General features: G+C 58.8%; 1 protein-coding gene across 3 annotated transcripts; it reads left to right on the plus strand.

Moving 5' to 3' along the window:
- MIER2 (MIER family member 2) lies at window positions 1-24,606 on the plus strand. 3 transcript variants are annotated; one of them, XM_045863530.2, is made up of 14 exons: window positions 8-123; window positions 7,294-7,384; window positions 8,500-8,642; window positions 13,508-13,633; window positions 14,070-14,193; window positions 14,937-15,028; window positions 15,424-15,493; window positions 18,220-18,371; window positions 19,270-19,351; window positions 19,444-19,538; window positions 21,602-21,726; window positions 21,811-21,938; window positions 22,746-23,175; window positions 23,598-24,606. In XM_045863530.2, the coding sequence occupies exons 1-14, from the start codon at window positions 115-117 to the stop codon at window positions 23,617-23,619; spliced, it is 1,689 nt and encodes a 562-aa protein (XP_045719486.1). In that variant the 5' UTR covers window positions 8-114; the 3' UTR covers window positions 23,620-24,606. The 3 variants fall into 3 exon arrangements, with proteins under 3 accessions (XP_045719485.1, XP_045719486.1, XP_064430117.1); XM_045863529.2 differs by having other exon boundaries at window positions 1-123; window positions 21,602-21,938; XM_064574047.1 differs by lacking the exon at window positions 8-123 and adding an exon at window positions 657-1,000 and having other exon boundaries at window positions 21,602-21,938.
- The last annotated feature ends 1,251 nt before the right edge of the window (window positions 24,607-25,857 follow it).

Raw genomic sequence — 25,857 nt, forward strand, 5'->3', positions numbered from 1 at the left:
CCCCGCCCCGGCCCCGCCCGGCGCCCCCGCCTTCCCGGGCGCGGCAGCCAATGAGCGCGTGGCCCCGCATCCGGGGATCCCGGCGCGGCCACCGCCTCCCGCGCACACACGGCCATGGCGGAGGTGAGTGAGCGGGCCGGGGGAGCCGGGCCCCCGCCCCCGCGCGCCCGCGGCCCCCGCCGCAGGGCCCGGCCGTGCTGGGGCTCCGGGCGCGGAGGCCCCCGCCCCGGGGCGCGGAGGCCGGGCTCGGGGCGCCGCGCCCGTCGGGGCCCGAGGGGCGCGGAGCTCCGTCGGCGGCCGCCCCCGGCCCCCCCGCCGGTTGCCACATCGCGGGGTGCAGTGCGCATGTGCGGGCGGGGGGCGGGCGCGCGGAGCGGGGTGGGGAGGGGAGGGGCGGGGCGGGCCTGCGGGGAGGGGGCGGGCGCGGGGGGGGCGCGCGCCCCCGTGGCCGGCGCGGCTTCCCGGGCCGTCGACCCCCGGCCCGGTCCCGCGGTCCTCGGTCCTGGACCCCCGCCCCCGGCGGCGCGCAGCCCTGCCCGCCCCGCGCTCGCCAACTTTGCGGAGTGCGCTCTCTGGGCGCGCGGTCGGCGGGACCCCGGGCGGGCCCCGCGCGGCGGCCCGCTCGCGAGCCCTCGGGGTGCGGGGCCCCGCGGAGTCGTCCGTCCAGACCCGGCGGGACCCGAACTCCGCGCGCGGGCCGGCCCTGAGCACACCCGGCGCGGGGCGGCGGTGCGATGGGGGCCTCGGGCCTCGGGCTTCTCGGGCGGGCCGAGCAGCCTGCCTTCTCGGAGCCTCCCTTCCTGGCCCGCGGAACAGGCCTGAGACCCCTTACCCGAGTCCTTGCGGCCCTGCGTGCTTTGGGGCGCGGAGGTGTTCTCATGTGAGGATACGTGCGGGTTGGAACTGTGACGCTTGGTCAGACTCGCCTAGGACCGTCTGGGCGAACAGTCAGCAAATAGCTTCCCGTCACTCAGACCGGGACGGAAAACTTCCATTCTGGGTGGGCTTTTTTATTTTTATTTTTTACTTTGAAACGTCGGGTAAGACAGGGCGGACTGCGCTCACCTTTTAGGGCCCTGCCGAGGATTAAGCGAGACGGCGCACCTGCCAGGGCTCAGTAAACGTGACTCTTGGTACCTGACTTTTCAGTCTGGGCGCAGGAGTCGGGGCCCGCACCACACAGGCCCACAGACTCAGCAAGTGATGCTCATGGAATGGGTGGGGCCCCTGAGACCCGGACAGGAGAGGGTACCCACCCAGCCGGCATAGCACGTGCCTGGGGTCGGTGGCGTGGTTGTGGGGTGAGCGGGCTGTTCTGTTTTAGCACACAGGCGTAGGTGTTGTGCAAGGTGGGGATGGCCATTCTCTCCCACGGGTGACCTTCTGAGGGGCAGCACCAGGCCCTGCATTTGTGCCAAAGAGGGTGTGGGTGTCTGGGTGCAAGGCCAGACCTCAGCATCCAGTTGTGCTGGGTGGCTGGACCCAGAGGGTTCTTAGACAGTTCTCCTTCCTTAGGGGGCGTTTAGGGGAACTGAAGCCGCTTGGGGGCAGTGGCTGGCCTAGGGGGTCAGGGGCAGAAGCCAGGTGGGAGTGTGGTGGTCGCGTGTTGGTGTGCTCCTGGTTAGGGACACGGGTGGTGGGTGGGCAGCATGCTTGGCCTGGCAGAGCTTCGGGGTTTGGCTTTGACTCTGCCTTGCCTGGTGCAGAGCCCCTGGAACCCTCACAGCAGCCGGCTGCCCAGCGTGTCCCTGTCCCACCTGTTGACCGTGCGCGGTGCTGCCCCGTTGAGTGAATTTGCGTTGGTTTCGCAGGAGAAGGTCTGTGTGTGAGCTTCCCCGTGTGCCTGGCTCTGTGTGAGGCCCCGAGGGTCTGACTCTGAGCACAGACGCCACAGTGCCTGTCCTGAAGGGCCTGAGAGACTGGTCAGTAAAGGACCAGGAAGTGTGGAGATGTCGGAAGTGATGAGCCACAGCCAGCCCCTGCCCAGGGCACCTGTTGCAGAGCTGGAGCCTCCCACTCTCTGTGACCTTGGGCAGGCGACTGAATGTTCACAGCTTTGTTCTCCCATCTCTGAAATGGGAAGACCCTGGAGTCAAGAGGTCTCCCGAGATCTTGGCCCAGTGGCTTGCACGGGAAAGCTGACCCTTACGAAGTTACTGGTAATGAGCGGTCTCTAACCAATAAAGACGGCAGTTTGTAAGCTCCCAGTAAGTGCCTGATTTGCGTTAGCTGCCTGAGTTCTGTCGTTGCTGGAGTTGCCGACAGTGCCTCGAGGGAAGATGGGAGAGCTTTGTCCTGCCTGCCTCAGGATACCAGATGAGTGTGTGAAAGACCCAAGTACACTCTTTGTCTTGTACTTAAAACCCTCCAGAGCGGGCGCCTGGGTGGCTCAGTTGGTTGGGCGACTGCCTTCGGCTCAGGTCATGATCCATGATCCTGGAGTCCCTGGATCGAGTCCCGCATCGGGCTCCCTGCTCGGCAGGGAGTCTGCTTCTCCCTCTGACCCTCCCCCCTCTCATGTGCTCTCTGTCTCTCTCATTCTCTCTCTCTCAAATAAATAAATAAAATCTTAAAAAAAAAAGAAGAGGGCACCTGGGTGGCTCAGTCGGTTAAGCGACTGCCTTCGGCTCAGGTCATGATCCTGGAGTCCCGGGATCGAGTCCCGCATCGAGTCCCGCATCGGGCTCCCTGCTCGGCGGGGAGCCTGCTTCTCCCTCTGACCCTCCCCCCTCTCATGTGCTCTCTGTCTCTCTCATTCTCTCTCTCTCAAATAAATAAAATCTTTAAAAAAACCAAAACAAAACAAAACAAAAATCCTCCAGAGCTTTCCTTTGTCCTCGGGGTAAAGTGCATCTCCTCCCCATGACCCACTGCTCAGTGATGTGGTCCCCGCAGATCTCCCCCTGCCCCCACTCCCACTCTCTGGCTCCCTTCCATTTCTTCCTCGGAGAGACTCCGCCTTCTTCCCTCAGTACTGTGTATACCCGCTCCCACTTGTTTGTTCTCTGCTCCCACTTGTTTGTTCTCTGCGTCCTGGTGAGACAGGTAACTCGCGTGGGTGGAGACGGGCAGAACCTGTTTCCCCATTGACTGCAGTGCACCCAGGGCCGCCTCCTCACCTGGCCCAGCGTAAGTGTTGGGGAGGGGGGCCGCCGGGTGTAGGTGGAGGCTCTTCCTGCTGTCATTGTGTAAGGAATCACTTTCAAATTCACAGTGTGAAAATGACGATTGCTTTCTTACCTTCTGTGGTATGGAGGGTTCGCTGGGCTCAGTCGGGCAGGTTTCACTCAGGGTCCTCATGCCGTGGCCGTTGGCTGGTGGCTGGGGCTGGAGCTGACCCCAGGGGAGGAAGCTTCCCTGCTCACACGGGGTGCTGCTGGCTGGGACACCTCCCCAGGCCTCTCTGTGTGGCTTGGGCTTCCTCACAGCGTGGTGGCTGTTGACTGTCCCAGAAGAGACCCGATGGAAACCGAGCTGCATTTTAAGTCACATGGAGCCCCCTGCCCAGAGTCCCAGACCCATCCAGGTCCCCAGAACCCCACTTATGGAGGGGGGAGGCATGCCAGCGTCACAATGGGAGGAGAGCACGTGGGTGCCGCCAGTTTGGAGTGTGGAATCTGCCACGTCGTCGCTGTGGGTTATGCTGGGAAGGGCAGTGGGAGGAACCTGCCCGGGGAAAAGGGCCCCTGCATTCCAGTCTCCCAGTGACTGGCCTCCGCATTCGAGGGTCCATCAGGGTCCACCTGAGACAGGACTGACGAGCTCGCCTTGTCCTTGCCAAGACCTGGGTTCCCCACTGCTCTGGGACCACATCTCTACTGGTCCTTTTCTCCTAATTCCTTTAAGCCCCCTCCCAATCCTGTTTTTTTCCACCTCTGCAAAATGGACGGCTTTGACTCTGATGGAAACATCCAGAGTGTTCTGAGCAAAGGAAGTAGAACGCCTGGGAATCCCACTGTTGAGGGTGGGCTTGCATCTAGAGGTCAGATGTTGGGGCAGGGGAGTTCCTTGGTGAGTTTCGAGGAACCTGGAGTCATCTGGGAATGAACTTGGGGATCTGGGGCGACTGGGTGCTGTGAGCAGCACCCCCTCACCCCCGGCCCCCGCCCCCTGCCCTAGGGGATGGAGCTTCCCTGCTGCTGCCCTTTCTGTCCCTCCCAGCTGTTCCTCTTTGCTCCTTTGCCTTAGTGTCCATGTCAGATAAGGGCCAAGTCCTCCTCAGACCCTGCCGGGGACCTCAGACCGCCACACCTGAGGCCCTGCTGCAGGTGGGTGCTACATGGGAGTGGAGTTAACTCTCCCTGGAAAATGGGCCGTCCAGACTCTGCCCTCGCTCCGTTTCTCCTGTTAGAGCTATGGTAGCAAGAGACAGAAAGCCTGCCCCGGCTGAGATGGGAAAGGGAGCCCAGGGAGGCTGGTGTATCAGCGGTCTGCAGGGTCCTAGAGAGGGCCCAGGTGATGTCAGAGGACACTTAGGGTGCTGGCCCCGCGCACCGTGTGGGCTAAGGCTGTTCCTGGAAGGGGAGGCCGCCTGTGGCAGGTCCCTGCGCGCTCTGCTCCCTGCCTGCTTCCAGCCACTGCTGGCAGGTCCCCCCCACCGACCGCCTCTGCCACCCTAGGACACAGCCTGCTCAGAGCTCAGAACCGCCCATGCTGTGGGCAGAGGCCGCGCCACGCACAGACCCGCACACGCACCCACTTCGTGTCCCAGCCCTTTCTCGGGCTTTGCTGAACTTCCATTTACGTGCTGCCAAGTACAGTGAAGGGTCTGTAAAGGGTCTTTGAGTCACAGAGCCTGAGTGGGAGTTTGTGATCGCATTGCTTACATGCTGTGTGAGTTGGGGCGAGTGACTTGATCTCTCTGAGCTTAGTTCCTTGTTTCTCTTAATAGGTGAAGGATTACACAACCTCTTGAGGTTTTCTTGAGGACCCAGCGAGGAAATTCTTAGAGAACTTTTTCTAAACCCTAAGCCTAATTTTATTATATATTCAGATCTTTTCTGTGTGTGTGCAGACAGCTTTGCTGAGGTTTATTCATACAATTCATTTTCACGTGCACAGTTCAGTGGTTTTCAGTACATTCAGAGCTGTACGACCATCTGTGGTCAGCTTTAGAACATTCCATCGCCCCAAAAGGAAACACTACCCCATCAGCGGTCACTCTCCATCCCACCCCAGTCCCCGCCCCCCGAGCCCCCTTCCCGTCCGTGGATGAGCCTGTTCTGGATGTGTCACCCACGTGGACTCATGCCCCGCGTGGCCTTCCGTGTCTGGTTCCCTCCCTGAGTGTCCCCGCCCCCATCAACGGTCACTCCCCACCTTCTCCCCCGCCCCCCGAGCCCCCTTCCCGTCCGTGGATGAGCCCGTTCCGGACATGTCACCCACATGGACTCACACCCTGCGTGGCCTTCCGTGTCCGGGTCCCTCCCTGAGCGTCCCTGCCCCCATCAACGGTCCCTCCCCAACTTCTCCCCCGCCCCCGCCCCCCGAGCCCCCTTCCCGTCCGTGGATGGGCCCGTTCTGGACGTGTCACCCACGTGGACTCACGCCCCGTGTGGCCTTCTGTGTCTGGTTCCCTCCCTGAGCGTCGTGGGCTCGGGGTCCGTCCCTGGGGCAGTGCGTGTGGGCGCCTGGCTCCTGCTCAAGGCCGCGGGACGCTCCTGTGTTCTGCTTTGGTTTGTCTTCATCAGCTGATGGACATTTGTATTCTTCTCACCTTTGGCTCTCGTGAAGGTCCCACCATGAACGTTCACGTGTGAGCTTCAGTGTAGATGTGTGTTTCTTCTCCCTTGGGCATCTCTTTCCCTTCCCCTCCTCGGTTTTCAGGTGGGGCCCTGTGATTTAGACTGACAAAAGACAGATTATTGAGAGAGAAGTAGGCAGTTTATTAACTCAGGCAGCACACATCCCGCAGGTGAAGTCACAGTGAGTAACCCAGGGGGTGGTCAGGGCTTGGGCTCCTGTGGGCATGTCAACAGAAGAGTGGCCCACGTGGACTGAGCGTCACGACACAGAAGGACTTAGAGTCTGTCTGGGCACCAGGTCATGGGAGCTAGTGGAAGGCCTGGCTAGTTAGTAAGGTGTGTTTGTACACACGAGCTCCGTGCTAAGCTGCCCCCTGCCTGATTTGGGGGCAGGAGGGGAAGCACCCACAGGGGACTTATGTCTGCTGTGGAGCAGGCCGGGGCAACGCAGAGGTCATCCTGTGTCTGTTTTTGCTCAGTTGGCTTCACCTCAGAATAACCCTAATGCCGAATGGCGTATGTTGGGACGACAGACTCTGACCCCTTCAGTGTCTGCCTAGCGGTGGACTTACTGGGTTGTCCTAACCCTGCTTACCTTCTGCAGGACCGACGACTGCCTCTCAGACCTCCTGCTTAGCGTTGCATTCCCTCCTTTGATTTGTGTCTTCCGACGAGCATTTTCTCGTGTGCTTATTGGCCACCTGTGTATCTCTTTGGAGAAATGTTTGTTTAGATCCTTTGCCCATTTTTAAATTGAGTTGCCTTTTCATGAAAGGTAAACTCGTAAGAGTTCCTCGTGTATTCCAGATGCAGGTCACTTCTCGTGATCTGCAGACCTCGTCTCCCTCTGTGGGTTGTGTTCTCACTTCCTTGGTGATGTCCTTTCAGGCAGAAACGTTTTTATTTGTGTATTTTTTCTCTCGTTGCTTATGCCTTTGATGTCCTATTTAAGAAACCATGTGTGTGTCCAGGGTAACAGAAGATTTATTCGTGTATTTTCTTCTAAGAGTTCTAGGTTTTAGGTCTCATATTGAAGGTCTTGGGTCCGTTTTGAGCTCATCTGTGTGTGGTGTGAGTAGGCACTTGTCTTCGTTCTTTTGCTTGTGGACTTCCTGTTGTCCCAGCACCATTTATTGGAGAGACTGTTCATGCCCCACTGAGCTGTTTGTCACCTTCGTTGAGATTCAGTCGGCAGTACGACTGTGGGTTTATTTCTGGATTCTCAAGTCTGTCCCCTTGGCTTATGTGTCTAGCTTTATGTCGGTGCCACGCTGTTCTGATTACTGTAGCTTTGTAGTAATTTTGAAATCAGGAACTGTTCTATTTCAGAATTGTTTTGGCTTATCTGGGTCCCTGGACTTTTTGTATGATTCTGGGAATCTGTCACTTTTGTCATAGAAGCCAAGGGAGACTCTCCCAGCTGAGGCCACTTCCTGAGGTTGCCTGGGGAGTCGGGCTCTGAGCTGTACCTGCTCCCCGGCGTCCTGCAGAGACATCTGCCAGTGGGTTCCAGACCAGCCGAGCCAACCTTGCTTCTGTTCCTCCGCAGGCCTCCTCACTGGAAAGGCAGAGCCCTGGTGTGGCCTCCTGCCTCGCTCACAGCCTGTGCCCAGGGGAGCCCAGCTTGCAGACCGCAGCAGGTACCCTCCGTGCCCTTCCCCTCCCACTGCCCAGGGCTACCAGGGCCTCTGTGGTTGTAAGAGACAGCGTCTTGCTCAGCCAGGCAGAGCCGGACACAGTGTGCTGGCTCCCAGAGTCCAAGGACAGGGGTGTGGGCCTAGCGGCCGGGACTCTCTCCTCGTCTTCTAGTGGGGGCAGGGCAGCCCAGGAGAGCACCAGACGGCCTCTGGCCTGGGGTGGCCCGCCAGCCTGGCAGGCACCTCAGCCAAGGCAGGAAGACTGGGCTTGGTGCTGGGTGGGCACTGTTCCCAGGTGCTCTGCACCCCCTGCTCCCAAAGGTGGCCCCTTGCAGCTCCCCCTCTTGCTGCGTGTGGACCCAGGTGGAGGGAGGAGGCCAGCCTCAGCCTTCACTGCTCCCTGGCCTGGGTGGATGGAGCCCTCGCCATTGCCTTTTGTCTTTGTTCTCTTTAAATTTGGCTTACCGAAGAAGACCGGAATGGAGAGAGAGCGATACACGCATCCTGGTTTTTTGGGGAAAACCAAAAACCTGGCCACATCTGCCCCCCGTTGGCCCGTTGCGGGCGGTTGCGCTGTTGTTCTGTGGAGGCTGGAGGAAGGACTAGCATTTGTTGGGCCTCCGTGTGTCCCCCCGCACCGTGCTGTCCCTGCGGTGACGTGTGCGCCCAGCACCCCCTCCCTTCCAGGAGCTGAGGGCCTGCCACACGGGGCACCGGCCCGCTCGGGGCCTTCTGCTCTCTCTGCCCGCCCTAGCTCCCCTGGTGCTTGTTTCTGCCTGGTCTGTGGGGTCCTCCCCGCGCCGCTGCAGGGGTGAGTGCGAGGGAGATGGGCCGAGCCTCCAGGGCTGCACGTCCCCCACGTTCCCCTGGTGCGTGCGTACGGCACAGTCAGCTGGCGTGCTCCTCCCTTCGCAGCCCTCCGTGGCGACGGACCATGCTGACGACCTGTGCGCACACGCACGCAGCCGTCCCCGTGTGTGTGCCCGAGGCCACAGGCTGTGGGGCTTGTCCTGGTGACAGCAGGGCCACTGTCGGGTCCCACCCCACTGCCCTGCGCCTTGCACGACGCTTGGGTCTGTGGGGGGAGCGGCTCATGCAGGCTGGTGTCTCCTTCTCAGTGGTGTCCATGGGCTCTGCGGACCATCAGTTCAACCTCGTAGAGATCCTGTCGCAGAACTACGGCATCCGGGAGCAGTGCGAGCAGGCCGTGGGAGACCCAGAGAGGCCCGAGGGGGAGCTGGAGAAGGACTTCATCGCCCAGGTACTTGGCTGAGCTGGTCCCCCTGCCCTTGTGTGGGTGGGGCCCCCGGGCAATGTCACGTTTCTGCGTTTGGCGGAAGCAGTCTGCAGGCTGCTCCGATTTCACAGGGACAAGTACTGGCTGTGTGTCTGTCTGTGAAGCACCAGGCGCTGTGCTAGGAGCTGAGGTCGTGGGGGGCCAGGCCAGACCTGGTCGTGCCCCTGGGGCTTTAGGGCTGTAGGCATTAAACACGCTGTTCTCTCTTTTTTGGCCTCAGAACCCCCTTTATGCTCTTAAAAAATTATTCAGGATTTCTTTTTTTTTTTTTTTTTAAGATTTTATTTATTTATTTGACAGAGACACAGCGAGAGAGGGAACACAAGCAGGGGGAGTGGGAGAGGGAGAAGCAGGCTTCCCGCTGAGCAGGGAGCCCGATGTGGGGCTCCATCCCAGGACCCCGGGATCATGACCTGAGCTGAAGGCAGACGCTTAACGACTAAGCCACCCAGGCGCCCCCAAAATTATTGAGGATTTCAAAGAGCTTTGTGTAGGTTATATGGTAAATGCATTGTTAGTAGAAACAATTTATAAAATTTGTAAAATTGAAAAAAAATAATAGGGGCACCTGGGTGGCTCAGTCGGTGAAGCATCTGCCTTCAGCTCAGGTCATGATCCCAGGGTCCCGGGATTGAGCCCCGCGTTGGGCTTCCTGCTCCGCGGGGAGTCTGCTCCTCCCTCTCCCTCTGCCCCTCCCCCTGCTCTCTCTTTTTTTCTCTCTCAAATAAATAAATCTTGAAAAAAATGAAAAAATAACTTCTAAAAAACAGGTTGGGGGTGCCTGGGTGGTATAGTTGGTTGAATGTCCAACTCTTGGTTTTGGCTCAGGTCCTGATCTCATGGTATTGGGATCGAGCCCTGTGTGGGTTCTGCACTCAGCGGGAGTCTGCTTGGGATTCTATGTCTCCCTCTCCCCCTCTCCCTTATGTTCTCACTCTCTATCTCTCTCTGGAATAAATGAACTTTTGGGACTTCATCAAGATAAAAAGCTTTTGCACGGCAAAGGAAACAGTGGACAAAACCAAAAGACAGCCTACAGAATGGGAGAGGATATTTGCAAATGTCTTATCAGATAAAGAGCTAGTATCTAAAATCTGTAAAGAAACTCATCAAACTCAACACCTTAAGAACAGATAATCCAGTCAAGAAATGGGCAGAAGACATGAACAGACACTTCTCCAAAGAAGACATCCAAATGGCCAATAGACACATGGAAAAATGCTCCACATCAGTTGCCACCCGGGAAATACAAATCAAAACCACAATGAGATATCACCTTATTTATACCTGTTAGAATGGCTAAAACTAACAAGAGAGGAAACAAAAGTGTTGATGAGGATGTGGAGAAAGGGGAACCCTCCTACGCTGTTGGTGGGAATGCAAGCTGGTGCAGCCACTTGGGAAAACAGTATGGAGGTTCCTCAAGACGTTAAAAATAGAGCTACCCCATGACCCAGCAATTGAACTCCTGGGTATTTACCCCAAAGATACAGACGTAGTGAAAAGAAGGGGCATCTGCACCCCAGTGTTCACAGCAGCAATGTCCACAATAGCCAAACTGTGGAAGGAGCCGAGATGCCCTTCAACAGACGAATGGATAAAGAAGATGTGGTCCATATATACGATGGAATATTACTCAGCCGTCAGAAAGGATGAATACCCAACTTTTACATCCACATGGATGGGACTGGAGGAGATTATGTTAAGTGAAATAAGTCAAGCAGAGAAAGATAATTATCGTATGATCTCACTCGTGGAATATAAGAAACAAAACACAGGAGCGTAGGGGAAGAGAGGAAAAAATAAAACAAGATGAAATCAGAGACGGAGACAAACCATAAGAGATTCTTAATCATAGGGAACAAAATGAGGGTTGCTGGAGGGATGGGGGGATGGGGTAACTGGGTGATGGGCATTAAGGAGGGCACATGATGGAATGAGCACTGGGTGTCGTGTATGCAACTGATGAGTCACTAAACTCTCTCTCTGAAATTCATAATATACTATGTGTTAATCAAATGTAAAGAAGTAATAAAAAATGGAATAAATAAATCTTAAAAAAAAAAGAAAACCCAGAAACAGGTTGGGGAGAAGAGCGGAATAGCTTTATATTTTCGTAAATGCAGGAGCGAACATGAGTACCAGCTGCGGTCTTGTTAATTTGTCCTTTTGGTTGAAGTAAAATCTGGTCTCATACGGATCTGTTCTCGGAAGAGGGGAGAGTACCTAACCAGCTTCTCGGGCAATTGTGGGTACCCCTTGAGGCTGCACCCAAACCCCGTAAGTGGCAGCTTTGTGACGGATGCACAGTGGCTTCTGCAGTTATGTCCTGTGAACTTTCCGGACGTGATTCTGTTGGAATCTCTTGGTGGTGAACTTGCTGTGTGATCCTATTACCTTCTGCATGGTGAGGTGTTTGCAGCGTACTGGTTCTCCAGCCTGCCCATCTTGCAAATGCAAGTTCACTCTACCAAGTCCGAGAACCTCGCTTGTTAATTCCATAGACGAGGGGCTTAACCAGTGTAGTTGTGGAGGCCGTAAGTCTGCATTCAGGGTCAGGCAGGTTTGTTTCTGCTGAGGGCCCTCTTCTTGGCTTACACACGGCTGCCTTCTCTCTGTGTCCTCACATGCCTGAGAGCAAGTAAGCTGTCTGGGGTCTCTTTAAGGACCTACTCCCACCGGATCAGAGTCCCATCCTCACATCCTGTGTAACTGTAATTCTTCCTGCAAAGGTCCATCTCCAGATACAGTCACGTTGGGGGTTAGCGCTTTGGCATGTGAATTTTCAGTTCGTGAAAATATCAACGCTGATTTCGTCAGACATCTTTAAAGTATTGAGAATTTTTAAGTTTTTTTAAGCAGTAATCACGGGGCATTTACCTAGTTTGGTGCCATTTATCGCTTGGTGCCAGTTTGGTCTTATAGCCAAAGACAAAAGTCTTCTCTTCGAAAAGGAAAAAACAACTTAAAAAAGTTTAAAATGAATTTAAAACGTCTCAAAATTAACCAAAAACTGGAATCAGCCGTGTATTAATTAAATATCTCACCTAGGTTTTCTTCAGATATAATATTTAAAAACTAAGATCAGAGAAAGACAAATGCCATGTGATCTCTCTCATAGGTGGAATTTAAGAGAAAAAGCAGATGAACGTAGAGGAAGGGAAGGAAAAATAAAGTAAGATGAGAACAGGGAGGCAAACCATGAGAGATGCCGAACGCTAGGAAAGAAGCAGGGTTGCTGGGGGGAGCGGTGACTGGGGGACGGGCCTCAAGGATGGCACATGATGGAGAGAGCACTGGGTGTTCTATGCAGCTGATGAATCTCTGAACTCTACCCCTGAAACCAATCCTACACTGTGTGTTAACTAATCTGAATTTAAATTCAAAAAAACTGATTAGGAAAGAACGTGATTTCCAAGGTAAAAGCAGGAACACTGCCGTTTTTGTGTCACCTTAACAAACGATACTGCAAATTTATCAAGCTCATGTTGTCAGATCCAGATTTTCGAAGAAGTTTCTTGCTCAGAAGCCTGAGGTTTGCTGTTGCAGTGAGCACAGTCCGTTGTTTGTCTGGAGGGATGGCTGACCGGGCTCTTGCTGAGACGTCTGCGCGGCGCCCGGCAGGAGGCCTGTCATCACCTGCCGGCCGGTCTGTCCCTCAAGAGCGGAGCTGCGCGGTGGGGACCACTGCCGCAACACTCAGGTGCTCCCGCACAAACCCGCGCTTTGGGGGTGGCAGGCACTCCCGGTGCTTCCCCTTTCCTCACACGGAAAATTAAAACGACATCTGCTCCGCGAGAGCGAGAATACAATCAGGAACGTTGCACGGGGGATCCTCGAGGGAAGCGGCACGTTTACAGCTGAGTGGGTGGCGGGGAGGGATGCCCGCTGACGGCTTGCAACCGTAGGGTGCTGTGCCCCACCCGTGACTCCCTCCCTCAGCACGCGTGCTGGCACGGAGGGCGGAAATAATGCCGTCGTATTCTCAGGAAAGTCACCGCGAAAGGGTCCCAGGCATCTGGGGGTCGTAGGGCCCCTGTGTTAATTGCCCAGCAGGCGCACAGTTAGAAAGCGTGAGAGGCATCCTGAACATCCCCGTTAGCGGGGTCCTGGAGGGTGGGAGGGGGTGCTTGGGCTCCACGGGGAGGGGCGAGGGCGGGGCAGGAGCTGACCTTGGGGGGATGAGTGAGGGGGGCTGCTGGTGTGAGGACGTGGTGTGGCCAGACAATGTCGGCGTCAGGAGCAGAGAGGCAGGCGTGAGAAGCGGTGACCCGGGGACAGGACTGGAGAGGAAGGTGATGGTCGTGCGCGTCTTCCTCCCCAGGCCGCTTCTCGTCCTGTTGTGTCCGACTGTGTCCGTTCCCTGTGGTGGGCTTGAGCCTCCCTTCTCGGTCAGCTGGGGTGGGGTTGCGCTGCTGGCGAGGGCTGACAGCGTCCTGTTGCATCCACGTGGTGGACTGCTCCCTACCCGATGCGGACGTTGGATTTTACCAGATGTTTCTTGGATGGCCGTGTTTTTCCCTTTACCGACATCTGATTTACTCTGATTTTCCGACGTCACCAGGTGTGGTGGTAGATTTACAGATGTCGAGTCATCCTCCATTGCTGGGGTTAAGCCTGGGCAGGACCCTGTGGAGGGAGAGGCCATTCCTGGCCCCACTCTTCAAGGCTGGGGACCTCGGGCACAGGTGTCTTGTCCCTGCCTCTCCGCGGGGTTAAGGGAGTGCTCGGATGCAGGACTGGGGTCTGGCTGGGGTTAGCTGCTGTGAGTGCGACGGAGGGGCTCGGAACCCCGAGCAGCCCCTCCTGACACAGCCCTAATCTTGCAGAGCAGCGACATGCCCCTCGATGAGCTGCTGGCCCTCTATGGTTATGAGGCGTCAGACCCCATCTCGGAGCGGGAGAGCGAGGGCAGTGACAGCGCAGCCAACCTCCCGGACATGACCCTGGACAAGGTGCGTGGACTGAGGACGGGTGTGATGGTCCCCCACACGGTCTGAGCTGATGGTCCCAGCGGCCGCAGGCTGGGCTGGAGCAGGGGCGGAGTGGAGGCCGGCGAGGAGAGAGGCAGCCCAGTTCTCCTGGGCCGGGCCCTCCGGGTCCTGACAGGGCAGGTGCCAGCAGGGGGGCTTCATCAGCGGAGGTGGAAACTGCCTGCTTAGTGGAGAGCGCGGGGACTCCCTCGTTCCCAGGCTGCAGGGCTGGGCTCAGGGAGGGCCCCGTGCTGGCCTGCCCTTGTGCCTGGCCTCTCTGACTGCAGAGGGGGAGGAGCATCCAGAGTGGGCTCATGGCATCAGTCACCGTGTTAGCACTGTTACTCGCTATTACTACATGTTATCTCGAGGTTGTCGAAACAAACCACAAACACGTTCTTTGCTTTCTTGTTAAAAGGAACAAATAGCGAAGGATTTGCTTTCAGGGGAAGAAGAGGAAGAGACACAGTCGTCAGCCGATGACCTGACCCCATCTGTGACCTCCCATGAGGCCTCTGACCTTTTTCCTAACCAGAGTGGACGTAGGTGTCCCCCCTGCTCCTCCCCTCGGGTTGGCCCAGTGCGGGTCTGGGATGCAGATGGAGGGGCCCCGGGCTGCAGGGGGCCAGGCACTTGTGCTCCCTCCTGCTCCTCCCCTCGGGTTGGCCCAGTGCGGCTCTGGGATGCAGATGGAGGGGCCCCGGCTGCTAGGGGGCCAGGCACTTGTGCTCCCTCCTGCTCCTCCCCTCGGGTTGGCCCGGCGCCGCTCTAGGATGCAGATGGAGGGGCCCCGGGCTGCTGGGGGCCATGCACTTGCGCACAGATGCTTCATACCCCATGGGTGCCCTGACCTCAGTCTGAGCTCCTCTGGGCTTCCCACCTTCCTGATGACCTGTGAGCAGAGACTGAGTGGTTTTGGTTGACCTGAGGAGGGACAGGTTCCTGTAACTTGCAGTCTGTCAGGTCTGGGGCAGCGGCCTGAGACCGTCCTCCCCTCGGCTCTGCCTGCCTGTGCATCCTGTGAGGCTGGCAGGGTGAGGTGCTGGGCTCAGGGCTTGGCAGGGTAGCGACTGCAGCAGGGGGAGGCCTCCTGAGTCCCCAGTCCTGGGCCGGTTGCACACCCGTCATGTGGCCAGGGTGTGGGCCACACTCCTCAGGAAAGGCACAGTGTAGGGGTCAGGTGGACGGAGAGTCGGGGGGAGGTGCAGTGGCGCCCAGAGCCCGCTAGCCAGGGTGGGCCCCCCGGAGCCATGGGCACGACTCAGCTGCTCCCCTTTCCCCAAAGCCTGCTTCCTGGCTGATGCAGACAAAGAGCCTAGCTCTTCCACCTCTTCCGACACAGAGGAGGACCCTCTTCCTGCCAACAAATGTAAGAAGGTGAGTGGCCCTGACCCAGTGGCACCCTGGAAGTGGGTCTCTGGCCCTTTAGGGCAGGGCTGAGCATGTGGCTCCTGAGCAGTGAGCTGGGCTAGGGGCTTGACTGTGCTCTTGTCCCTGTGATGTGGCCCGAGGTCCCGTCCTGGGGCCTTTGGGCTGGACCTCAGAACTCCTGGGTCCTCGGGCCTCACCCCCGTTGCCACGGGATTGGCTGTACCAGACGGATGGACAAGTGGGTGCAGACACCGTCACTCACACCCACACCCTTCTCTGCCTCTCGTGCTCAAGACCACAGATGAGCCTGGGGCTCTAGGCGGCTGCCCTGGGGCCCATGTCAGCACCTCGTGGCTGGGCCTCCCATCAGCCCTGACTGCCTTGGGCCCTTGCCTTTGCAGGAGATCATGGTTGGGCCTCAGTTCCAAGCCGACCTCAGCAGCCTGCAGTTGGACCGCCACGGTGAGAAACGTAAGTGGGGCCTTGTGAGCGTGGGAGACGGGGAGAAGAAGCGGGAAGCCCAGTGTAGCCAGGAAGGAACTTGCTGCGTGCTTACCCAGAGCCAGTTCCCCAGCCCTTGGAGGGAATCTGAGGGGCAGGAGGACATGGACCAGTTGACGTCCCCTCCCTGCCCCTCTGCTCGGCGCTGTGTGGTCCTGCCGCCCTGGGCATCTGGCACCCGACTTCCCTGCCCTCGGCTCTGTCCACCCCGTCCTGCCCAGGCCCCTGTCCTCACCTCTCCATGAGTGCACGCATTTCCCCAGCCGGCTCTTCCCGTGTCTGGCCTTGTCCCAGATGACCGCCAGAGACGAGTGTTGCTCTGTCCTGCGCTCTCCTTAGGGCACTACCTGTCCCGGACTTGATGGCCCCACTGGAACATGGAGCGAGGCCTGTTGTCCTTTGAGATAGGCATTGCCGTGTTCGCTTACAGGTGAAGAAAATAGGAAGTGAAGTCACCTGGCTATTGACCCGAGTCTTGTTTTCCTGGCCCCAAAGGCCCTGTGGGCCCAGGGCTGGCACCCCTGGCTCAGGAGTCTCTCCCAGGATGATCCAGTCGCTGAGATTGGCAGTGAGGTGGGACAGAGGAGACAGGGACTTGCAGCAGAGATACCGAGGCCTTGGGCTAGGAGCTGGGATGTGGGCTTGGTGGCACATGCTTGCTCCGCCATAAGCATTTGGGTAAAGGAGGAGGCAGGACCATGCAGGTCAGCTGGGTCATGGGGCCGTGCAGGTGAGTCTGTGAACCTGATGACACATGAGACCCTCCTCCAGAGAAGGGCACCGGTGCATGCTTCTTAGCTACACCGTCAGGCTGTCCTGAACGCGTGCAGACCTCAGTCTGGAACCCCAGCCTTCACTGAGTGTGGCATTCGGGCCTTTTCCACTTCCAGGGAATGGCTGGTCCTTGGTCCCGAGGGGGTGGGAGCTGGCGTCTCCCTCCACGCACATCTGGGAAGTTAAATCCATGGTGTGGCACGTGGACCTTGTATGCTGTTGTGTGCCGTTTCCTGGTGTGGAGGGACCACATTGCTCATCCGTTGTGCTGTTGGTCGGTAGTGTGGTGGTTCCCGTGTGCAGCGCCGGATGTCCCTGCGTGCGTCTCTCTGTGGACATACGCGCTCTTCCCGGACAGATGTCTGGGCGTTGCCTGGGCTCCCTCCAGCGACCTGTGGAGTCCCCGTTGGTGTACGTCCTCACGCACACTTGACAGCGTCTGTGGGTGGGGAGGGGTGTCTTGTTGTGGCTTTAATGCGATTCTCTGGAGAGCGATCTTGTTTACTGGCCGTTTGCAGATCTCTTGGGAGGCACCTGCTCAAGGCTTTTTCCGCATTTTTAGACGGAATCGCCTTTCTCTGTCTGATCTGTGGGCGTCCTTCTGGCGTTCTGGATGCAGGGCTGTCTTCGGCTCTGGGCACCACCACGTTTTCTCCCAGTTGGCAGTGTCTTCACTTGCGATGACGTCCGAGTTGTCGGTGTTTACTCTGACCGTACTGTGTTTTTGTGCCATTAAAGAAGTTTTCGCAGCAGCTCTTCTCCTTTGTCTTCCCTGTCGCGTAGAAAGCAACGATCCGACTTGATTTAACGTTGAGTGTGTGGTTGGAGGTGTGGGTCAGGGGTCCTTCAACCTGTGCCGTGTTCTGGCCCTGTGATGGGACACGCCGTGCTGGCCTGCTGCACCGCAGAGGTGCCTGTCAGAAGCGGAGTGTCTGTCATGCGTGCGTGTGTTGGGCTTCTGCTCGCTGGTGTCCCTTGAGCCGCGTCTGAGACCGTGCCCGTCCTCCGACGTCAGGAGCCTGATCGTACCTCCACAGAAGTTGCTGACTAGCTCGTCGGCTGCTTGATTTTGCTGAGAGCTGTGCTGCACGCCGAGGTTACTTTGTGGAGAGTGTGGATGGCAGCACGGTCCACGCCTGCAGGTCACACATGTGGTTTCCCCTCTTGAAACCCAGCGGTGTTTTTATAGCAGTCTTGTGCATACCCAGTGGCCCCTGTTTGTGCTGCCGTAAAAGGTCTTTTGAAAAATTTCACGCGTATTCAATTTGTTAGTAGAAATGCAATTCGTTATCTTAATTGATCTTGTACGCAGTGACTCCGCTGAGCTTATTTCCAGATTTTAGTATTTTGTAGGTTCTCTTCTATTTTTTTTACACGCGTGATCGTGTGACGTGGAACGATAGCTTTACTTCATTTTTTTGCAATCTTTGTGTCTTTTGTTTCTTTTTGTCTCTGTGTTGTACAGGAGGGTAAAGAAGAGATGAGAGAGGACGTCTTGTCTTGTTCCCAAACTTGGGGGAAGTGTTCCATGTCCCATTTAGTATGTCGTTGGCTGTAGGCCGCTGTAGATGGTCTTTGTTGGACGAGGAAGTTTCCTTTTGTTAGCAGCTGACGGTTTGAATTCTGTCACATACTTTTTTGTGTCTCCTGAGACCGTCGTTTTTTTCTCTTTCATTCTCATGTTGATGGGCTTTCAGACATTAGACCAACCTTGCGTTCTGGAGTAAACGCTACCTGGTCATGAAGTACCGTCTTTGGTGATCTGCGTGTAGTCATTCTTTGCTACGTACGAGAGAACTAGGCGGGTCCTCCAGAGGTGCCCTGGCAGGCGCTTCTGACGGGGCTCTCAGAGGAGGGGGAGCTCCCTAGGCGTGGGGACGGACAGTGTGCCGTGATGTGACCCCAGCACTCCTTCTCCACAGTCTATGAGAATGACGACCAGCTGCTCTGGGACCCCAACATCCTCCCCGAGAGGGAGGTGGAGGAGTTCCTGTACCGGGCAGTGAAACGGAGGTGGCACGAGATGGCTGGGTCGCAGCTCCCGGAGGGAGAATCAGTGAAAGACAGTGAGCAGGTGGGGCTGCCACACGGGGTGCAGAGGGCCATGGTGCTGGAGCACCCTGAGTCGGAAGCCAGCGGCTCAGGTGTCTCGGGGGACCACGCAGGGGCAGGAGGGGAGGGGTGGTCAGGCATGGAGGGGCATGGGGAATGGGAAGGCCACCCCGGGAGGGTGGTGGGGGAGGTGTGCCGTGAAGCTCCTGCCCAGTGTGGTCATGTGATGGTGACAAGTTGAAGAACACTCATTATGACAGTATGAGCACCCCCAGTGTCCCCGCCCCTGAGAGTGGTAGGAACGCCCCCCCAGCATCCCCTCCCCCGAGGGTGATGTGAATGACCTTCCAACATCCTCGTCCCTGAGAGTGATGTGAATGTTCCCCTCAACGTCCCCGCCCCTGAGGGTGGTGTGAACACTCCCCCCCAACGTCCCCACCCCGGAGGGTGGTGTGAACGCTCCTGAACATCCCTGCCTGTGAAGGTGGTGTGAATGCTCCCCCAACACCCCCACCTGAGAGTGATGTGAACGCTCCCCTCAATGCCCCCACCCCGAGGGTGGTGTGAACGCCTCCCCAACATCCCCACCCCTGAGAATGATGTGGATGTTGTCCCCAGCATCCCACCCGCAGGGGTGGTTTGAATGCCTGCCCAATGCCCCCGCCCCTGAGGGTGGTGTGAATGCTCCTGACGTCTCTGTCCCTGCTGGTGGTATGAATGTCTCCCCGATGTCCCCATCTCTGGGGGTGGTGTGAATGCTTCCGACGTCCCTGCCCCTGAGATTGGTGTGAACGCCCCATCCCCGCCCCTGTGGTGTCCCCACCCCCAGAGGGTGGTGTGACTACCCCCCAGCATCCCTGTCCCTGAGGGGCGTGTGGGGTGAGGTGAGCAGGTGGGAAGTCAGTGTGGCTTCTCCCCAGGCGCTCTACGAGCTGGTGAAATGCAATTTCAATGCAGAGGAGGCTCTGCGGAGACTGCGGTTCAATGTGAAGGTGATCCGAGGTGAGATGTAGCCCCGGCCTTCCCTGCCCTCTGCTCTTGTCATGTCCTGGACACTGCTGACGAAGCCACCGTGCTCTCCCTCCTGCTTGCAGATGGGTTTTGCGCTTGGAGCGAAGAGGAGTGCAGGAACTTTGAGCATGGCTTCCGGGTGCATGGGAAGAATTTCCACCTGATCCAGGCCAACAAGGTGAGGACGCTGTCCGCCCTGCTCCTGCCAGGCTCTAGCAGTGGCTCTCTGGGGCTGGGAGGGGCTCGGGAGGCCAGGCACACGTCACCTTCACCCCACAGTGAGGTTGGGACTCCCCTGCCCGGCCTCCTCCGAGCCACGGCTGAAGCCCTAGTGCCCACCTCTGGCTCACCATACGCCCCTTGAGGTCTTGTTCGTCTCTGCTGATGTCTGCTGGGCCACCTTCCAGTCCCAAACGAAGGCTCTGGTTTGGGGAAAGACACTGCTTAGGGGTGAACTTGAGTAGTCTTGTCTGTTCGTGGGCCGTTGGCACTGCTTTGCCATCTCCTTGCCACCGTGCTCAGGGCCCATGCCAACCTTGATCCTACTCGCAGCCCTAGATCTCCTAATTTCCTCCAAGGACGTGGGTCCTTCTGCCACCTGCAGCAAACCTCATGATGGGAGGCGTTGCTGAGTGCCAGGTTACCCTGCCTTCCCCTCGACCTGGGTCATTGCTGGCGTCTGCACGTCCCACAGTGATGCTGTTTGCCCGTGGCTTCGTGCGTGACTCCTAGAGGGGCCTCTTGGCAGAGCCCTGGCCCCTCTGCCATGCAGCGTGGGACATCTGCCTGGCGTGTTTTGTGGTTCTGTGTCAGCCTGAGGTTTTCTCTGTCCGTCTCCCCACCTCACCCCTCATCCCCGTCTGTTGTCCTGTCCTTCTAGGGGGCCAGTAGCCCTGGCTCCTCACGGCTCATGGGAATGTAGGTAGTAGGGAAGGGCCTGGCGGAAATCGGGCTCACGTGCAGGCCTCAGTGTCTTTTCCCAGGAGCTTGGGGTGAATGAGGTGCCTGCTCGGGGCTGGTGTAGGGACAGATGGTGCTTGCTGACCATGCCCAGCACGGTGATGGACCCGTGCCTTGTGGCCTGCAGTTTCCTGCGCACTGTGTTTCCACCACAGCCCAGGCCACTTCTGTGGGCGCAGTGTTGTTGGCACGATGCCCTTGTTTCCTTTGTGCCCACCCACCCTGGTGGTGGCTGCGGCCTCCCTCTCCATGCATTGCAGGCTTCTGCTGCAGCTGGCCCCAGGGAGGCCACGGAGGACTTAAGCCCTGGCAGGATGGATGCGCCAACGGGTCTCATTGAGCAGAACAGACAGTGTGTGTGCCCCTGTCCCCGCTGCTCTCCAGGTCCTCCTTGGCCTGCTGTGGGGTGACCCTCCAAAGCGGAAAGATGCCCCAATTGTTAGAAGAGGTTTCTAAGAGCTTTTTTATAATTGTAGTGTAGTTGATGCACAAGGTCCCGTGAGTGTTAGGAGTGCACCAAGCGTATAGAATCGTGATGGACAGTCCCGTGCATCAGTTAGCGTGTAGCACGATAAGCGTGGTCACCTTCTGTTCTCGTACGATGTCGTTACGGAGTCACTGGCTGCATTCCCTGTGGTGTTCGTTTGGTCTCCGTGATTCATCTTACGCCCTGAGAGGTTTTGCAGGTGGAGTCCAGCTGTGTGTTGGACACACGTTTGTGGCACCTTTTCTTCCCAGGGTACTTCACAGATAAGGGTTTATTTGGTTTTCCGTGTCACGTTGTAAGTACGATCTTGAGTTGGTTTCACAAACCCACAGCATGTCCTTGAACGGTGTCTCCACGGCCCTCGTGGGCAGCTCTCCCGTGGAGTGTCAGCAACACTCTGCACTCAGTGGGAAACGTGGGCTCACACATTGTCCTCTCTGGGCCAGGGGCTCTGTCTCTGGGTCTACACCAGGGTCCTCTCCCCCCCGCTCTCCGGGCCTGCGAGGGGCATGGTGGATGCCGCTGTCTTCAGGAGCTTGTGGTCTGGGGCGAGGAAGGTAGACACTGGACACATGGTCCCGAAGTGAGGAACAGGGTGCCAGGTCCACACCAGTAGGTGGTGGGCTCTTTGAGATGGGGTGCGTCCTACTTTAGGTGAGGGGATGTGCCTCGGGGGCGGGCTGGAAGCGGGTGACGGGGGCTGCAGGCGGAGTCTTGCTTTGCCCGAGAGTGGTGGTGCCAGGACCGGTCTCTGCTCATCTGGGGGCCGGGGTGACACATCTGCTGTCCCGCAGGTGCGCACCCGGTCCGTGGGCGAATGTGTGGAGTACTACTACCTGTGGAAGAAGTCTGAGCGCTACGACTACTTCTCCCAGCAGACGAGGCTGGGCCGGAGGAAGTACGGCCCGCCGGGAGCCACGTGCGTAGAGCGGGCTGCTGGGCCCTGGGGGGGAGGGTGGGCATCCCCGGCAGGCGTCTCCCCTTCACGGCACACTCTCCACAGGGATGCAGACCAGGACCTGGACGTCAGTGACCCCGACGGCACCGGTCGCCCCCGCTCGTCGCCGCCCCTGCCCCCTGCTGCCGACAGCCTGGGCTCTGGGCAGGACCCCTTGGTGCGGATGCACACAGGTGAGAACGTGGGGTGGTCCCTGCCCTTGGGAGAGCCCTGTTCTCACTGGTGCCTGGGCCTGGGCCCTGGGGCTCTACCCCAGAGAGCGGTCTGTGGGGGTGTCGCGTGCATGAGTGGCCACGGGGACTTGCTGGCTTGTTGTGTGGAAGGGTACACACGTGTCCCGTGGCCCTGGATGGCATGTGGGAGGTCTCCTGGGTGTCCAAGGCTCCCTGGCGTCCAGGCTCAGGGCCGCACAGGAGCAGACAGGGCCCGGCTCAGGAGTGGAGTTTCTGACTGTGACCACAGAGATGAGGATGAGGACCTTGGCTCTGAGTCTGTTGCACTCTGGGGTTTAGATTGTTCCAGAATCTGGTTGGTTCCGTGGTTTGCCTAAAAGGGGGACGGCATCTTTCTACTTCTGGAATTGCTGATCACATAGATTCCACATTTATCCGCACTTTGCCTTCAAGCTTCTCTTACTCTGTTTTATTTGAATTTCTTTGAACCTGATGTGTTTTGGTCTTGGTTTCAAAAAACAGGAGTTTCGACCTCCCAGTTCAGGGCGTCAGCCCAGGTGCACGGTTTCCCTGTAACTGGTTTCTTTTGTGTCTGTATTTTATGTCTCTGTGAAAATACCTCTGTGGAGAGGGGCCCACCGGCTTTGCTGGACCCGCAGAGGTTGGGCAGGAGCCCAGCGCAGGTTGCAGTCTGAAAGCATGAGTGTGATTTTAATGGGGTGTGCTCTCGCTGGGATGGCTGTGGGTCCCAGGAGAGCTGGTGTGGGTGCCCCGGGGGCCCAGCCTCAGCTGTGTTCTCCCCCGCAGAGCCGCCGAGTGGAGGCAGCGCGGCCGGCAGTCTCAGTGAGCCTGGGGAGAGCTCCGACAGCCTCCCGTCCTCGGAGCCGGGGCCTTGTCCGTTGCAGCAGCTGGACACGCCCCCAGCCGTGCCCCTGCCCAGGCGGCCCCCTGCCCTGGCCGAGCCAGCCTTCTACCCCCCGGCCACAGCCCCTCCAGAGCCCGGCAGCAGCCCGAGACTAGCCGTGGACTTGACCCTGCCCGGGGCCCTCCCCGAGGAGCTGCCTCTCATCTCCAGCCGTGTGGATGTGAACGGAGGGCCTGAGGAGGCCGTGGCTCCGGCACAAGTGGCCTTGTCGGTCGCCGAGTTTGGACTCATCGGCATTGGGGATGTGAATCCCTTCCTGGCTGCCCACCCAGCGTGCCCAGCCCCCGGGCTGCACTCGGAGCCCCTGTCACAGTGAGTGCGGCCCCTGCCCCGGGTCCCCCTGCCCCGGGTCCCCGCCCCCCAGCCTCAGGCTGAGCTGTGGAGAGGGGAGGGCCGTGCCCCGAGGGCCTGAGGACGGCTTGGCCACATGGAGCAGGCTCTGGTGGCTTTTTTACTTTTATTCTCTACTTTTAATTCGGCTTATTTATTTTTTTGATTAGGTAATACATTCATATGGTTCAAAATCCAAAAAGGCTCCTCCCGCCCCTGCCCCAGCCACCAGCCCTCCCCAGGCGCCACGGACAGCGCTGCCTTGGGGAGCCTGTCCACCAGCACAAGTGAAAACACGGTCCGCTGGGGGAGGCGGGGTCGGGAGCCATGGTTTCAGCCCACGGCACCCAGGCCGTGCTGTCTGTGGGACTGGACTGACCTTTTCTCGGTCTCTCCCCCTGCAGCTGTAACGTGATGACCTGTTGATCCCTGGCCACGGGTGGGCGTGCGTGGCCCGGACTGGACCTGGGGCCACCGCGGGGCCTGCCTCTGCCAGTCTTCCCGACCCCTCCCCTCCTCGTGGGCCTCGGGTAACGCCTCCTCTGCTTCAGAACACGGCAAGGACAGGGTGAGTGGTGGCCGGGCCGCTGCCCTGCCGCCCTCACACACAGGATGGTGCCCTCGGTGCCCGGCACCACGGTCCGTGCTGTCCAGGCTGCTGCCCCCAGCGCAGGACCCATCGGGCGGCCAGAGGCGGAGGGCCCGGCCCCGTCTAGCCAGCAGAGGCGAGGAAGGTGGGGAGATGGGGCAGGATGCTGCCCCCACCAGCAGCCTCTGCCCGGGCACCCTCAGCACTCCGCTTGGCTCCATCTCCCTGCACCCGGCAGGGCCACAGTCTGCCCCAGCCCGGGGGTCGTGGGCAGCTGCTACTCGGTGCCAAACCCCGTGGGGCACAGAGCCATATACCTCGACGTCGGCCCCGCCTGCCCTCGACCTCCACCCTGCTCTCCACTTCAGGAAACGCCGCACTTTACGTCCCCCGCCCCCCCGCCTCCTCCCTGTCTCCAGCCCAGAGCAGCCTCGGGTGTGGGGTTGAGACAGGTGACCTGCACCCCCTTGGTACCAAGGCGCCGTTGCCTGCAGCACTGAGGGGCTGGCTCCAGTCCGTCCCCCTGACCCCGTGGGTCATACTTCTGTTGACGCTCCCCAGCAAGATGGTTTGGGGTCCTGGTCCTTCTCGTTCCCAGCTTCCCTCGTTTTATTTATGTTTCTGTTTACAAATTGGAGTGGGGTCCTCCACGGGGCCAGGGCAGTGCTCCCCAACCCCTGGGTGTCACCAGGAGAGGGTTTTGGCTCGAGCCCGTCTGCAGAGTTGGCCTCGACCTTCCCTCACCCCACCAAGGACCACACTGTGAAGTGATAACTGCCTTGAATCCCTTGCTGTTTTATTTATTAAACTTGATTTGAAGTCCATGGGTGCCTCGTGGTAGATTGGGAGGACGGGGTGTGAGGAGGTGCTAGGGACAGCCAGTCACTTTGTGGACCCTGTGACCTGCTAAGTCATGGCCAGGATGGCATGGGGCTGCGGGGGCGCTGGTTGCGATGACTGACACGACGGGCTGCTTTGATGTGAGTCAGACCCCGGCCACAAAAACCACAGCGGATGCAGGGGCGGGAGGAGCCCTGGGTCCCACGGAGGAGGCCCAGGGTGAGAGCACGAGGGTAGAGGCTCGGTGGGCCAGGGATGGTCGGTTTAATTCTGGGTCTGGGGCCCTGGAGGGGTAAGCAGGGGCTTGAGACCACTTTTCATAGCTCCCTGTGGTTGCTGCACAGGGGTGAGGGGTGGGGGGCGTGCAGGAGCTGGAGCTGGGAGGGGTGCAGCCTGGTGCCTTCCTGGGAGGGAGCAGGAGACTCAGTGGGAAGGGGGGGGTGCAGCCTGGCTGGGAGGGGGCAGGAGACCCAGTGGGGAGGGGGGTGCAGCCTGGCTGGGAGGGGGCAGGAGACATGGTGGGAAGGGGGTGCAGCCTGGCTGGGAGGGAGCAGGAGACCCAGTGGGGAGGGGGGGTGCAGCCTGGCTGGGAGGGGGCAGGAGACACGGTGGGAAGCGGGTGGGTGCAGCCTGGCTGGGACGGGGCAGGAGACCCAGTGGGGAGGGGGGTGCAGCCTGGCTGGGAGGGAGCAGGAGACACGGTGGGAAGGGGGTGCAGCCTGGCTGGGAGGGGGCAGGAGACACGGTGGGAAGGGGGTGCAGCCTGGCTGGGAGGGGGCAGGAGACACGGTGGGAAGGGGGTGCAGCCTGGCTGGGAGGGGGCAGGAGACCCAGTGGGGAGGGGGGGTGCAGCCTGGCTGGGAGGGGGCAGGAGACACGGTGGGAAGGGGGGTGCAGCCTGGCTGGGAGGGGGCAGGAGAGCCAGTGGGGGGCGTGCAGCCTGGCTGGGATGGGGCAGGAGACACGGGAAGGGGGTGCAGCCTGGCTGGGAGGGCGTAGGAGAGCCAGTGAGGGGGTGCAGCCTGGCTGGGAAGGGGCAGGAGGGAGGGGGCAGGAGAGTTGGTTGTCCAGTGCTGGGAGCCAGGGTGTGTGCGGGGGTGGGTGATGTGAGAGGGACTTCAGAAGGATTTTAATTGGAATGTTTCCCCAGTACTTGAGGGAAGTTGTTCTCCTGTCTTCTGGTTGGCTCTGCTTACAACAAGAAATCTGCTTGTCTTAGTGTGTTCTTAACTGTT

This window comes from Mirounga angustirostris, unplaced genomic scaffold (assembly GCF_029215605.1).
Source record: "Mirounga angustirostris isolate CCGP_5_RB_7025 unplaced genomic scaffold, mMirAng1.0.hap1 SCAF_1, whole genome shotgun sequence".
Taxonomy (NCBI): domain Eukaryota; kingdom Metazoa; phylum Chordata; class Mammalia; order Carnivora; family Phocidae; genus Mirounga; species Mirounga angustirostris.

Excerpts from the sequence above, each read along its gene's own strand:
- MIER2 (XM_045863529.2), top strand. Across the intron at positions 7,385-8,499 it reads CAGCTTGCAGACCGCAGCAG|TGGTGTCCATGGGCTCTGCG; the intron begins GTACCCTCCGTG and ends TCTCCTTCTCAG. Across the intron at positions 18,372-19,269 it reads CAGTGAAAGACAGTGAGCAG|GCGCTCTACGAGCTGGTGAA; the intron begins GTGGGGCTGCCA and ends GCTTCTCCCCAG.